Source organism: Carassius auratus, unplaced genomic scaffold (assembly GCF_003368295.1).
Source record: "Carassius auratus strain Wakin unplaced genomic scaffold, ASM336829v1 scaf_tig00029197, whole genome shotgun sequence".
Lineage (NCBI taxonomy): Eukaryota > Metazoa > Chordata > Actinopteri > Cypriniformes > Cyprinidae > Carassius > Carassius auratus.
In genome coordinates, this window is record NW_020525749.1 from 1 (window position 1) to 14,594 (window position 14,594).

Genomic DNA, 14,594 nt, shown 5'->3' on the forward strand with positions numbered 1-14,594 from the left:
TTTATTATTGATTATATAGAAAATGTGTAGACATTTAATATAATATTAGCATTTTACCCTAAATGCTTTTAATTTAATTTAATTTAATTTATAAAATATTAGCATTTTACCCCTAATGCTTTTTTACTTTAATTTAATTTTAATTTAAGTTATGCAGTATATATATATTGTCACGCACATATAAGATGTTTTATTCTATGCATTACTTCGACTGAAGATGTGCGTGGCTTCGTGAGTATCATGGTGTCTGTTTTGGCAGGAATTGGTCACAGCAGCTTTGCCTTTATATCTTCTGCGTGTAAACATGAAAACACGAGGTGAGATTAAACGGCAGATGTGTGACGCGGTCATAGAATGCGAGTGCGTAGGACTGAACTGAATGCGAGCGTGTGTTGAGATGTCTTCTGAAGTCTGGCACAATAGTGTAAGGGGATCAGTGTGAACGCTGCTTGTTTCGGCCGTCGCCCCACAGGTTTTCATGAGCGAAACGCTCCTCCGGCTCTCCTCTATTTTCTGGAGACGATGGGATTGTTCTCGCTCCCTGTCCTCGGGGCAGCTTGCTCTCTTCTTCTGCTGCTGTTGTTTCTTCTGGAGGCTTGGGTCAGCAGCCGTGTCTCAGGAGAGTCTCTGCGTATCTCTGCGCATCGCTGAATGATGACAGAAAGCAGCTTTTTATTATTGCGTGGATTACATGCTAAGAATCTTTATCCTCTTTTGATTTTCCCCGGTTCCTCTTAAAGAACAGCAGGATGGTTTTAACAGCCCTGAATCCTCCTTTTATGATCTTTTCTGTCACTTTAGGATATTTTATTCCAAAGTTGATTTTTATTAGCTTCTCTTGAAATCATAACAGCATTTTGTCTTTATAGAATTTATGACTTTTTAGGTGATTCTCAACTTCAGATCATATTCACCTCAGAAAGAAAAGAAAAATGAGGCCTAGTTTTAGAACACCAGTATTTTATTATTATTATTTTTATATATATATTTTTATATATTGTGTATATATGTATATATTATATATTTTTTTTTCTGTATTTTTAATAAATGTCAATTACATTTTTTTACATAAAATAATTATTTATAAAAAAATTATATTTTACCTCAAATTATTTTTTTTACTGTAATGCAAAATTGTGCTTTTTTATAATACATTTTAAATCACATTTACCCTAAATTTTCATTTCTCTAACCCTGTATTTTTTTAAAGCATAATTTTAATAAAATGTGTGTGACCTTGTTCACACCAACTGACCAATGAATACTTTAAAAAAATAAAACTTTATATGTATAAAAAATTCACATTACCCCAAATTCTCATTACTTTATAATGTAAAAAAAAATTATTTATGTAAGTATTATCTCAATGAAAAATGTGTGCATAGTACTTTTTTAATAAAAAAAATTTAATGCAAAAATATAGATTTTTTTTCTTTATTTTTTAAATATCTTATTATTTGAAAAAAATTTTTTTAAAATAAATGGAAAATTTGTGTGACGTTATGTTCATACCAATTTTCCAATGAGTACTTTTTACCATAGTACTGTACATAATAGGAAAAAATTTATTTTATTTTTATTTTTTATGTTTGTTTTGAGTTTTTTTTTTTTTTTTTTCTCTCTCGTCCTCTGATTCTCGGCCTGTACATGTTCCTGAAAGTGAATGTCTGTCTTTGCTCTGATCCTCAGCAGGTGTAAATCTGGCAGCTTTATGAAAGAGGGAGTAAATCAGGGATCTTTAGAGATGCTGTTAAATCTGCTGGACACACGAGTCTGATCAATACATCCAGCGCTCGGCCTTAACTTCACACATACATCACACTCAGACGGAGATGTATTTCTCTCTCTCTCTCTCTCTCTCTCTCCCTCCCTCCCCCTCTCTCCCTCCCTCTCTCTCTCTGTCTCTCTCTCTCTCTCTCTCTCTGTGTGTGTTGTGGATGCAGGTTGTGTTGTCCGTGCACTGATTACTTGTTTCTAACGAGCTGCGCTCACATAGCGCTCCAGCAGCTTCCGGTTGCCATGGCTTCAGCTTCCTCCTCGTTAATTAAAGGATGAGTTTGTAAGGTCTCTGATCCTGGAGGCCAAGAATGCAGCAGCTGGAACCAGAGGAAGATTTCGTGCATTTGAGAAAAACAACACGTCTGGAAACAAAGCCGCTTACTCTAATACTAACTACAAACAGCAGTCATTATTACTGGTGTGACACTGAAGAATAGGGTACGTTTATATGCATATAAAGCACCAAAACATGTTTAATTCAATATTTATTCATTTTAATTAAAGCTGGAAAAACACTGTTTTAGAATTGTGAAAGGTTATGAATAATAATCACTAAAACCTATTTATTTATTTATTTTTATGTTTTTATTTAGTTTGTTAGTTAATTTTTTTATGTCAATTAAAGCTACAAAACACATTTTTTTATATATTACACTAAAAATATCTAAAACCATGTGAAGTAAATTGTACAGAGTTTATTTATTTGGTTATTTGGTGATTTCTTTGATCAAATTTGTGCTAGAATTTAGAAAAGTTAGAACTACTACTTTTATTTGTTTGTTTGTTTATTTATTCTTTATTTAAATTAAATATCCTTGAGAGGTGAAAAACTATTTTATTTATAATTTTTTTTTATATTACTATTTTATTATTAAAATATATGTAGTAAAATATATTAATATAACATGTTCATGTTAGAGGAAATATTACATCGTATCATTGTAAAAAGCCATATACACTTGTGATTATGAATAGAACAGTGCTGAATAGACACATTCTGCTGGTGATGTCAGACTTTGGGACTCTATGTGAATATTCATAAGCATAATATTCATATTCATAATATGTGTTAATGAGAGACACATACATACACCGAGTGCTAGGAATAAATCTGCAGAAAGTGTTTGAGTCACATTCACAGCTTGTTTCTGAAAAATAAAGCCTAGTTCTGAAGATGATGAAGATGATGATGATGATTGTACGGCTGTGTGTGTGTGTGTGTGTGTGTGTGTGTCTGCGGTTCAGCTGAAGGTCTGGAGATCACAGCGGTCAGTGTCATATCAGTAAAGTAATGGCTGGCCTTTAAGTCGGCAGTAAATCTTCAGAAAAGCCTTGTTCTGCTCTTTAGCAGCTGAGTTATTCTCTGCTGACGCTCCAGATCTGCTCTTTGTTCTGGCTCCTCATTAAACATCCCATCACTCGACTCTCGCTCCGTTATTAATATTTGATGCGTCTGATCCCAACAGTGTCTGTAGTTGTGTAGTAACACCTTAAACTTAGAAACATTACTTCAACACGGGAGAAAAACGACATTTGTTATTTTGTATTAATTTATTTATAATTAATATTTTATTGTTAACATGCATATAAACTGTATATATTTTAATTTAATTAATTTATTTATTTTAGATATTTATTTTCTATTATTTGATATATATATATATATATATATATATATATATATATATATATATATATTAGAATCTTTTTTTTTTTCAGATAATTTTATTAAAAGAGAATATCTTCCCCCAGAAACAGGTTTATTCTGGTTTCTTCTCAGTGTAGGAGTTTGACCTTCTTCTTCTTTCGCCGGATTTACAGCTGAACATCATGTAGGCGATTAGCGAATGACTAAATGATTCCAGAACTAAAGTTATTGATTCTATTAACCTTTGTGAAATAATTCATCCGTGTCTGATTAACCTAAAGCCCTCTTAATTCAATTATCAGTGAGTCCGGGGTAATGTTCGGCTAATTGCACCAATCACAGGTTTTAATTGCGGGGTCGCTCAGAAGAGATCGAGCTGCTGCTCTGATGAACAGAACACGGAGAAATGAGCTTCTGATCAAAGACTGAACTAATACAGACAGAGAGATGGAGGGATGCTGGACAGAAGATGGGGGGATGATTAGATGGTGTACGGATAGATAGATGATGGATAGATTGAATTGATAGAGGGATGTTCGATGGAGGGTGGATGGATGATGGATGGATGGGCAGATTTAGAGATGAATAAAAGATGAATAGATGGAGGGATGCTAGATAAAACATGGATGATGGATAGAAGGATAATGGAAAATATATAGATGGATGAAGAGAGATGGTGAATGAATAGATGGATAATGGATGGATAGAATGGATAGAAGATGGGTAGATAAATGGAGGGATGAAAGATGGATGGATATATGATGGATGGATAGAAGATGAAAAGATAAATGGATGATGGATAGAAGGTAGATGGAAAAGTGGATGGATGGATGATAGATGAAAAGACTGATAGATGGTGGATGGATGTATAGATGAATGGATGGATGGATGGAAGATTGATAGATAGATGGGGATGCTAGATAGGTAGATGGATGTATGAATACATGGAGGGATGCTAGATGGATGGATGGATAGAAAATGGATGGATGAAGGGATGCTGGGATGTTGGATGGATGGGTAGAAGATGGATCGATGGAGGAATGTTATATGGATAGAAGATAGATGGATGGATGAATAGAAGATGGATGGATGGATGGATAGAATATGGATAGATGGATGGATGAATAGAAGATGAATAGATGGATGGATGGATAGAATATGGATAGATGGATGGATGAATAGAAGATGGATGGATGGATGGATGGACGGATAGAAGATGGATCGATGGAGGGATGGATGGACGGATAGAAGATGGATCGATGGAGGGATGTTAGATGGATAGATGGATGGATGGATGAATAGAAGATGGATAGATGGATGGATGGATAGAATATGGATAGATGGATGGATGGATAGATGAATAGAAGATGGATAGATGGATGGATGGATAGAATATGGATAGATGGATGGATGGATGAATAGAAGATGGATAGATATATGGGTGGATGGATGAATAGAAGATGGATGGATGGATGGATGGATGGAAGGATGCTAGATGGATAAAAGATGGATAGATGGATGATGGATAGAAGATGGATAGATATATGGGTGGATGGATGAATAAAAGATGGATCGATGGATGGATGGGTGGATAGAAGATGGATAGATGGATGGATTGAGGGATGCTGGGATGATAGATGGATGGATGGATGGATGGAGTGAATGATAGTTGGGTGACTGGTCTGACTGTAGTGAACAGGAAGTGTGTGTAGTGTTCATCATCTGATTCACAGGAAGTGCAGCTGTAATATACTGCTCATAGTTTCAGCTTCATCATATCCTCACTCAGACTCCGTCTCTCTTCATCCGCAGGAGAAGTGCAGAGGAAAGCTCTGTGATTTCACTGCTGTGTGGCTCTTGTTCTCTGGGCTCGAGCAGAAATGCAGCGCTGCGTGTCAGAGTTCAGTGTTTTTAATATCTGAGAATATCTGTGTTTTATTTGATGCTGTTGAGATCCTCTATAGATGGATCAGTCCGTCAGCTCTGTAAACGAGCCTCGGGCCGCCGGCTCTAGCCAGGTAATTAGATGTGTTCAGAGGAAGAAACTCTGCTCCGGTGTCTGGAGTAGAGTTTGGATGGAGGAAGACTGCAATCAAGGAAAACACGGTGTCGTGCTGAACATACAGTAAACATGTGTGAGTCCGTTATAATAATGCGTGCAAGTATACTATTTTGGAAAGACATTCTAAATTCTTGAAAAAAGCTTGCAGAAAATACAGATTTTTGGGAACCAGGCTTTAATCAATTGGTTTACTTTGCTGGATATAGTAAAAGATGACAAAATAAACAATAGAAACAAGATAACTGGTCCATGCTTCATTACATAAATTGTGCAATTAATCGTGATTAATCGCAAAAAAGGTGTGATTAATCAGATAAAAAATTGCAATCAGTTGACATCCCTGTGTGTGTGTGTGTGTGTGTGTGTGTGTGCAGTGTGTATCAGGTGGTGGTAGAAGAGGAGCGTCCGCGTCGTTCCCGGAGAGCCGCTGAGATCCTGCGCTGTTACCCGATTCCCATCCACTTCCAGAACGCGTCCGTGCTGAACTCACAGTACTATTTCACCGCAGAGTTCCCAGCCGCTCGCATCCAGACGCCGCTGCCCTTCACCGTCGGAGACAACCGAACCTACGACGGCTTCTGGAACCTTCCTCTGCTGCCGCACAAGAGCTACAGCGTCTACTATCAGGCCGTCAGCACGGCCAACGGGGTGAGCACACACTCCACACACTCCACACACTCCACACACCCCACACACTCCACACACCCCACACACTCCACACACTCCACACACTCCACACACTCCACACACCCCACACACTCCACACACTCCACACACCCCACACACTCCACACACTCCACACACTCCACACACCCCACACACCCCACACACTCCACACACCCCACACACTCCACACACTCCACACACCCCACACACTCCACACACCCCACACTCCACACACCCCACACACCCACACACCCCTCACACTCCACACACCCCACACACTCCACACACCCCACACCACCCCACACACCCCACACCCCACACACCCCACACACCCCACACACTCCACACACCCCACACCCCACACACCCCACACACTCCACACACCCCACACCCCACACACCCCACACCCACACCCACACTCCCACACACCCCACACTCCACACACTCCACACACCCCACACACTCCTCACACTCCACACACCCCACACACTCCTCACACTCCACACACCCCACACACTCCACACACTCCACACACCCCACACACCCCACACTCCACACACCCCACACACCCCACACCCACACACTCCACACACTCCACACACTCCACACACCCCACACACTCCACACACTCCACACACTCCACACACCCCACACACTCCACACACTCCACACACCCCACACACTCCACACACTCCACACACCCCACACTCCACACACCCCACACACCCCACACACCCCTCACACTCCACACACCCCACACACTCCACACACTCCACACACTCCACACACCCCACACACCCCACACCCACACACCCCACACACTCCACACACTCAACACACCCCACACCCCACACACCCCACACACTCCACACACCCCACACCCCACACACCCCACACACTCCACACACCCCACACTCCACACACCCACACACTCCACACACCCCACACACCCCACACACCCCACACACTCCTCACACTCCACACACCCCACACACTCCTCACACTCCACACACCCCACACACTCCACACACTCCACACACCCCACACACCCCACACTCCACACACCCCACACACCCCACACCCCACACACTCCACACACTCCACACACCCCACACACCCCACACACTCCACACACTCCACACACCCCACACACCCCACACCCCACACACCCCACACACCCCACACACCCCACACCCCACACACCCCACACACCCCACACACCCCACACACTCCACACACCCCACACACTCCACACCCCACACACCCCACACACGCCACACACCCCACACACCCCACACACCCCACACCCCACACACCCCACACCCCACACACCCCACACATCCCACACACCCCACACACGCCACACACGCCACACACCCCACACACCCCACACACTCCACACACACTCCACACACCCCACACACCCCACACCCCACACACCCCACACACCCCACACACTCCACACACCCCACACACTCCACACACTCCACACACTCCACACACCCCACACACTCCACACACTCCACACACCCCGCACACACAGACTCAGACTCAGAGATGACAGACGTCCCTCAGTACAGCAGCAGTGGAGGAACACACACACACTCTCTCTACTTTAGTGAACAAGAGGAACTATTACCCTGAACTCATCACACGTGTATTTCAGTAGCTGTGATCGTCTCTGAAGGAGAAAACAGTCGTTATATGAGAGAAACTCAAGCAGTTAATTAGCAGCCATTAGGCCGAGAATAATTTAAACGCTGCCCTTTACAACGAAACAGACTCCATTTTTTATTATTATTTATTGCTACGCACTCTTTAAATTGAACTTTATCTCACTCTGATGCACTTAAGAGTCTTGCAATTATAATAACAACAAATTTATATATTTATATAATTTATTATGTACATAAATAAGGAATATACATACATACATACACGTGTGTGTGTGTGTGTGTGTGTGTGTGTGTGTGTGTGTATATATTGACTTAAGACTCTTGTGATTAAAATAACAGCACATTTTTTTAATATATTTAATTTCATTACAATTGATTGCAATATATATAAAACAACATACACTATATAAAATATATTAATGCTAAGAAAAATATAAATATTATAAAAAATATTTATAAAAAGAAATATGTTGAAAAACCCAAATCAAAAATAGGTTATTTATATATAAAATAAATGATATAAAAACTAAACATCTAAATAAATCTGCTATTTTAATCTTAAGTCTTAGGATGTTTATTCAAGGTGTTTCAGTTAATTATTTTTATATTATTTGCAATTAATGTTATGAGATATATGTATACACACACACACACACACACACACACGTTTGTGTAAGTAGATATAATAATAATGATATAAAGATAGTTCACTGAAACTCTTGAGATTTCAGATTGGAGTGAATAACTTCAGATCTTCTGTGATCTTCTCGGGGTCGAGTGCGCTGTGTTCTGGGCTTGTTGTTCTTCCCGTCGCATGCTGCTGTTCTTTAATTGCTAATTAACAGATCGCCAGCAATTACAGACAGTGGTTTGTGTTCTCCCCTCTGAAGCAGAAGAACAGCACTGACCTTCAGCGCTTCACACGCTTCTCCTCCTCCAATTATTTCCTTTCAGAGCGTCCAGATTTATTTGTCTCCTTCAGTGTCTCTCAACAAGCGCTGGACGCTTTGGCGAGGTCAGACTGTGGCCTGCTGTTTTCAGACGCTTATTAGCAGCTTTAGAGTCATGTTTTCTGCAGGAATCTGTGAGGGTGCGTTACAGTTTTACAGTTACAAATATTCAAGTCTTTGCCTCTTTTTTTCAAAACTTTACACACAAATCCAAGAACTGCACACAGAATGTAAAATGCCTCTCATCTCTTGTTAAACGAAGCACTGCGTTCAGAATATCACACACACATCTTAAAAGAACACATTTGCAAACACCTTTATCATAATATTAATTCCTGTTCGATGTGTGAACTGTGTGTTGTGTTTTACAAAAGCGTCAAGGGCTGAGTAACAGCTGGAGGAAGAGAAAACGAACACAAGCGGCTCTTATTAATTAATAAAAACACATTTATTCATTTTAAGGAAACAGATGTAGTCTTGTAACCCTGACCCACAGGTTTCAGAATAAATATTAATAATAAATTAGTGTTCATAATAATATTATTAATGATAATAACAATCTTTATTAATTGATTAATATTTATTATTAATTAACTCAATAATCATTTATGAATCCTCAATGTATTATTTTTATTATTAAATCATTGTATTGTTTAAAATAGTTTTTTTTACATTTATTTATTTGTTTTAATGAACCATGGCGCATGATTAAAAACAATGGATCTTCCATAGTTAAAATGTGAAAAATAAAAAACGATAAATATGGGTTTAAGGAATAATCATGTAAAAACTGTATTATATATAACTTACTGGTGTGTGTGTGTGAGTGTGTGTGTGTGTGTGTCTGTGTGTGTGTGTGTGCGTGTGCACCTTTGTGTGTGTGTGTGTGTGTCTGTGTGTGTGTGTGTGTGTATGTGTGTGTGCGTGTGCACCTTTGTGTGTGTGTGTGTGTGTGTGTGTGTGTGTGTGTGTGCGTGTGCACCTTTGTGTGTGTGTGTGTGTGTCTGTGTGTGTATGTGTGTGTGCGTGTGCACCTTTGTGTGTGTGTGTGTGTGTCTGTGTGTGTGTGTGTGTGTGTGTGTGTGTGTGTGTGTGTGTGCACCTGTGTGAGTGTGTCTGTGTGTGTGTGTGTCTGTGTGTGTATGTGTGTGTGCGTGTGCACCTTTGTGTGTGTGTGTGTGTGTGTCTGTGTGTGTGTGTGTGTGTATGTGTGTGTGCGTGTGCACCTTTGTGTGTGTGTGTGTGTGTGTGTCTGTGTGTGTGTGTGTGTGTGTGTGTGCGTGTGCACCTTTGTGTGTGTGTGTGTGTGTCTGTGTGTGTATGTGTGTGTGCATGTGCACCTTTGTGTGTGTGTGTGTGTGTCTGTGTGTGTCTGTGTGTGTGTGTGTGTGTGTGTGTGTGTGCACCTGTGCGTGTGTGTGTGTCTGTGTCTGTGTGTGTATGTGTGTGTGCGTGTGCACCTTTGTGTGTGTGTGTGTGTGTGTGTGTGTCTGTGTCTGTGTGTGTGTGTATGTGTGTGTGCGTGTGCACCTTTGTGTGTGTGTGTGTGTGTGCACCTGTGAGTGTGTGTATGTGTGTGTGCGTGTGCACCTTTGTGTGTGTGTGTGTGTGTCTGTGTGTGAGTGTGTGTGTGTGTGTGTGTGTGTGTGCGTGTGCACCTGTGTGTGTGTGTGTGTGCACCTGTGTGTGTGCGCGCGCGTGTGTGTGTGTGTGTGTGTGTGAGTGTGTGTGTGTGTGTGTGTGTGCGTGTGCACCTGTGTGTGTGTGTGTGTGCACCTGTGTGTGTGCGCGCGCGTGTGTCTGTGTCTGTGTGTGTATGTGTGTGTGCGTGTGCACCTTTGTGTGTGTGTGTGTGTGTGTGTGTGTCTGTGTCTGTGTGTGTGTGTATGTGTGTGTGCGTGTGCACCTTTGTGTGTGTGTGTGTGTGTGCACCTGTGAGTGTGTGTATGTGTGTGTGCGTGTGCACCTTTGTGTGTGTGTGTGTGTGTCTGTGTGTGAGTGTGTGTGTGTGTGTGTGTGTGTGTGTGTGCGTGTGCACCTGTGTGTGTGTGTGTGTGCACCTGTGTGTGTGCGCGCGCGTGTGTGTGTGTGTGTGTGTGTGTGTGTGTGTGTGTGTGTGTGTGCTCTCTGTAGTCTGGTGGTAAGGTCAGGTAAAGCAGGTTTATTAGAGGAAAGCTCCTGGAGTCCTGCTTCAGATCAAACTCTCGTGTCCTCTCTGTGTCTCTCAGCAGGAACCTGATTCCCACAGAAAAGCTAATTCTCCAAAGGAAAAAAAAAACCCTAAAAAAATATTATCAGAAAAATAAGTCTTATTTTTATAATATTTTTATGCATTTTTAAAGGGAAACACTGCAAATAGTACAAGAAAGGGTTCAAATATATTAAGAATCAATGTCATGATTTTATGTAAACTTAATTTGATACATTTTCAAGAAATACAGAAAGTAATATCATAAAAAAAAAAAACTTGTTTTTGTCAAGATCACAGGCGAAAATAATTTCTGTTTTTGAGGAAAAGAGACTAAGTGAAAGCAGTCATTAATTCTGCAGGTTTCTCCTCATGTTCAGAGTGTTTTGTGTTTATGGGTTCATCAGAAGCGAGCGGCTGTTTCCATTACTGAAGCTCATGTGCTTGCATCTCATGTGACACAAAACTAATGCTTTCCCTTTCCCTCTCTCTCTCTCTCTCCGTCTCTCTGCCTCTCGCAGGAAACTAAGATCGATTGTGTTCGCGTGGCTACTAAAGGTGGGTCTGTGTGAGAGTAATCGAGTGCACTGATTGAAACATGTTTCTTAAAGCTGAACAGCACTGCTGCAGAAACCAGCCACTGCACACTGATCACTCACATATCTGTAGAAACACAATGCATTATGACAAACAATCAACATTTCAGACAGTAGTAAGTAAATGAGCTGTACTTTAAGCACATCTGATCGAGTCAAGATGTTAAAATCACAGCAGATGTAGAGCGCAACAGTCTGGAAGTCAAAATCCTTCATTTCCTCCAGATGTGAATTGATTTTTTTTGTGGTAACTTACAAAAACAGCTACTGAGAGCCCTGTGGTTGGTAATCGATGGGATATTTTTAGATAATTGCATTTAATAGAAGAATTCTTGGTGAAAAAACAACAAAAATAAAACATTATCCATAATTCTGCAAAGAAATCTCCACCAATCAGAGGATTGAAAAAATAAATGACAATCAGTTTCCCTGCTTAGATTTATTTATGTTACTACATACACAATCAGTGTTTAAATCAAATAGTTATTTATTATATTATATCACTCCTTAATTCTTGTCTGATTATTGTCATTCACATTGCTTCATGCGATTGTTCTTCTTTTCCTTTGTTGATATAGTTACGTTTGCATCATTGCACCTAAATAGTTTAACTCTAATTCATGCTTAAGTTAAATTAAAAACATGCTATTTTAGTAATATAAAAAAGATGAATCATTGTGAAAAACTTTAAAATAAAACGGAATTACAATTTAAGATAAAATGTGATTAGTTGCTATTAAACTAAAAATTACTATAGTTACTATAGTTATATATTTTTTTAGAAATAAGCTTATTTTTTGTACATTATAAATTATTTTTAGCATAAATATTTAGAATTTTCTTTTACTGTAATGTAAAAAAAAAAAAAACGTTTTTAATTGTATTTTTTTGTGTCGTGATAATATTTGTTAAAATTAATAACATACATTTTTGTTTGTTTCAGTGCAATTTAGTTTTGTTCTATTTATCTTCACACAGTGCACATAAAATACTATTTTTAATGTTCATAAAATAGGAATAATTGTCTTAATGCAAAATAAAAAAGATTCTAAGAAAAAAATATTTTTGCATAATTTTTTAAATTTTCAGTGAAAATTATGGTTTTAGCATTCATGGTAATATTAATTTATAAAATTTTGATTTAGGCTTACTTAAATGTTATTTCAGTTATCATTAATGTTCCGTAATTTTCTTAATACAAAATTATTAATAAATAAATCACAGTAAATCATAAATAGGTGTGTCTGTTAAAAAGTCCTCTAACTTTTGATTAGTAGTTTAATCAGAATGAACAAAACACATTGTCGTTCTGTCTCACTGAAAACGCAGTCACAAATGTGACGTTAAAATGCAGACGAGCGCTTGGACGCAGAGTCTGACGGCTCTAAGGGGAATCATCTCACGTCGTGACAGATGGAGAATCACTCCGATGGAAGCTGATGGCTTCACGTACGGCGGTGGGGTTTTTGTGTTTTTTGACCTCTGGTGGACCGTTACGAGACTTTGGGCGGCAGTTTGTGACGCTCGAGCCTTTACCCGCCGCTGTTTGAGATTTAATTGAGCACAGATGGTACATAATCTATTTTGCTGTCTACATGCCACGTCTCTAATGGTGTCAAGCCTGTTCAATGCAAATGAGAGATTGTGGCTTTAGTTTCCAAAACAATCGTGAACGTCAAACCCATCTGATGCAGAAAATCCTCTATTGTTTATCCAAAATGTTAAATGCATTGACTAAAATAGGTTTTGCATGAGCTATGGCATCAGTTGCGCTCTATACCTGTCAATCATAACACACACAGACAGGTTTTACACACTATAGGCCATACATGTCTCATAAACATACATGAAGATAGATTTATAGGTTTTTGCACATACATTCACTGACCTTCAATGTCCAGCTGATATTACTCACTGAGCATGTGAATAAAGTCTTTCTGTCTTTCTCGAGCTCTTTTCTAAAGCCCTTGTGAGCCGCTGCTCTATGAAACTGAAATACGTCTCAAAAGAAAGGGTTTGGATCACTACATAGGCAGCATATCTATAAAAAAAAAAAAATCTCTTGACTGGGTTTTTAGATTCTGGCAATAACTTTTCTGTAAATAATACATAAGATGTTAACTAAGACTATTAATACTGTTTTGTTAATTGAAATAGAGCCGAAATAAAATAAAAATAAAATACATTAGATAAAATTCCTAAGATAAAAGACAAAATCTAAATGATAACATACTGGGTCATAAATATGAGATAAAAAGTTATAAGATAAAAGCTCAAATTGATATGAAACGTCATGATTATATTATAAAAAGTTACAATTGAGAAAAAGTCCAATTATGAGATAAAAGTAATAATGACAAGAAAGAAGTCAAAATTATGACATATTATGAGATAATTAGATAAAAAAATCATAATTGAGAAAATTCTAAATTATGAGATAAAGACATAATTATGAGATAAATGCATAAATGTAAGAAAATGATCGAAATTATGACAGTAATAATTCTGAGATAAAAAGTCATAATTATGAGATAAAAGGCATAAATGTGGGAAAAGGGTCCAAATTATGACATACTAAGATATAATTATGAGATAAAAAGTCATAATTGAGAAAAGCCAAATTATTAGATAAAAAATAAGAATTAATGTATGAGATAAAAAGTCATACAATTAAGAAAAGTAAAAAATTATGATTAAGAAAAAAGCTCAAATTGATATGAAACGTCATAATTATATTATAAAAGTCATAATTATATTATAAAAGTCATAATTGAGAAAAATCTAAATTATGAGATAAATGCATTAAAGTGAGGAAAGGATCAAAATTATGACTAATAATTCTGAGATAAAATGTCATAATTGAGAAAAGCCCAATTGTTAGTAGTTATAATTATGAAATAAAATGTTATAAATGTAAGAAAAGGGTCAAAATTATGAAATGCTTAGACAAATTTATGAGATAAAAAGTCATAATTGAGAAAATCCAAATTATTAAATGAAAAGTCAGAATTACTGTATGAGATAAAAAG

General features: G+C 38.4%; 1 protein-coding gene across 1 annotated transcript in view; it reads left to right on the plus strand.

Annotated features, from left to right (window-relative positions):
* Positions 1-304: 304 nt before the first annotated feature.
* The window catches only part of LOC113079779 (receptor-type tyrosine-protein phosphatase mu-like), a 48,937-nt gene continuing 34,647 nt past the window's right edge, over positions 305-14,594 (plus strand). Inside the window, exons 1-4 of the mRNA XM_026251987.1 lie at positions 305-317; positions 473-631; positions 5,821-6,137; positions 11,491-11,527. Of these exons, the coding sequence (XP_026107772.1) occupies positions 305-317; positions 473-631; positions 5,821-6,137; positions 11,491-11,527 (526 nt within the window). The remainder of the gene's footprint in view (positions 318-472; positions 632-5,820; positions 6,138-11,490; positions 11,528-14,594) is intronic.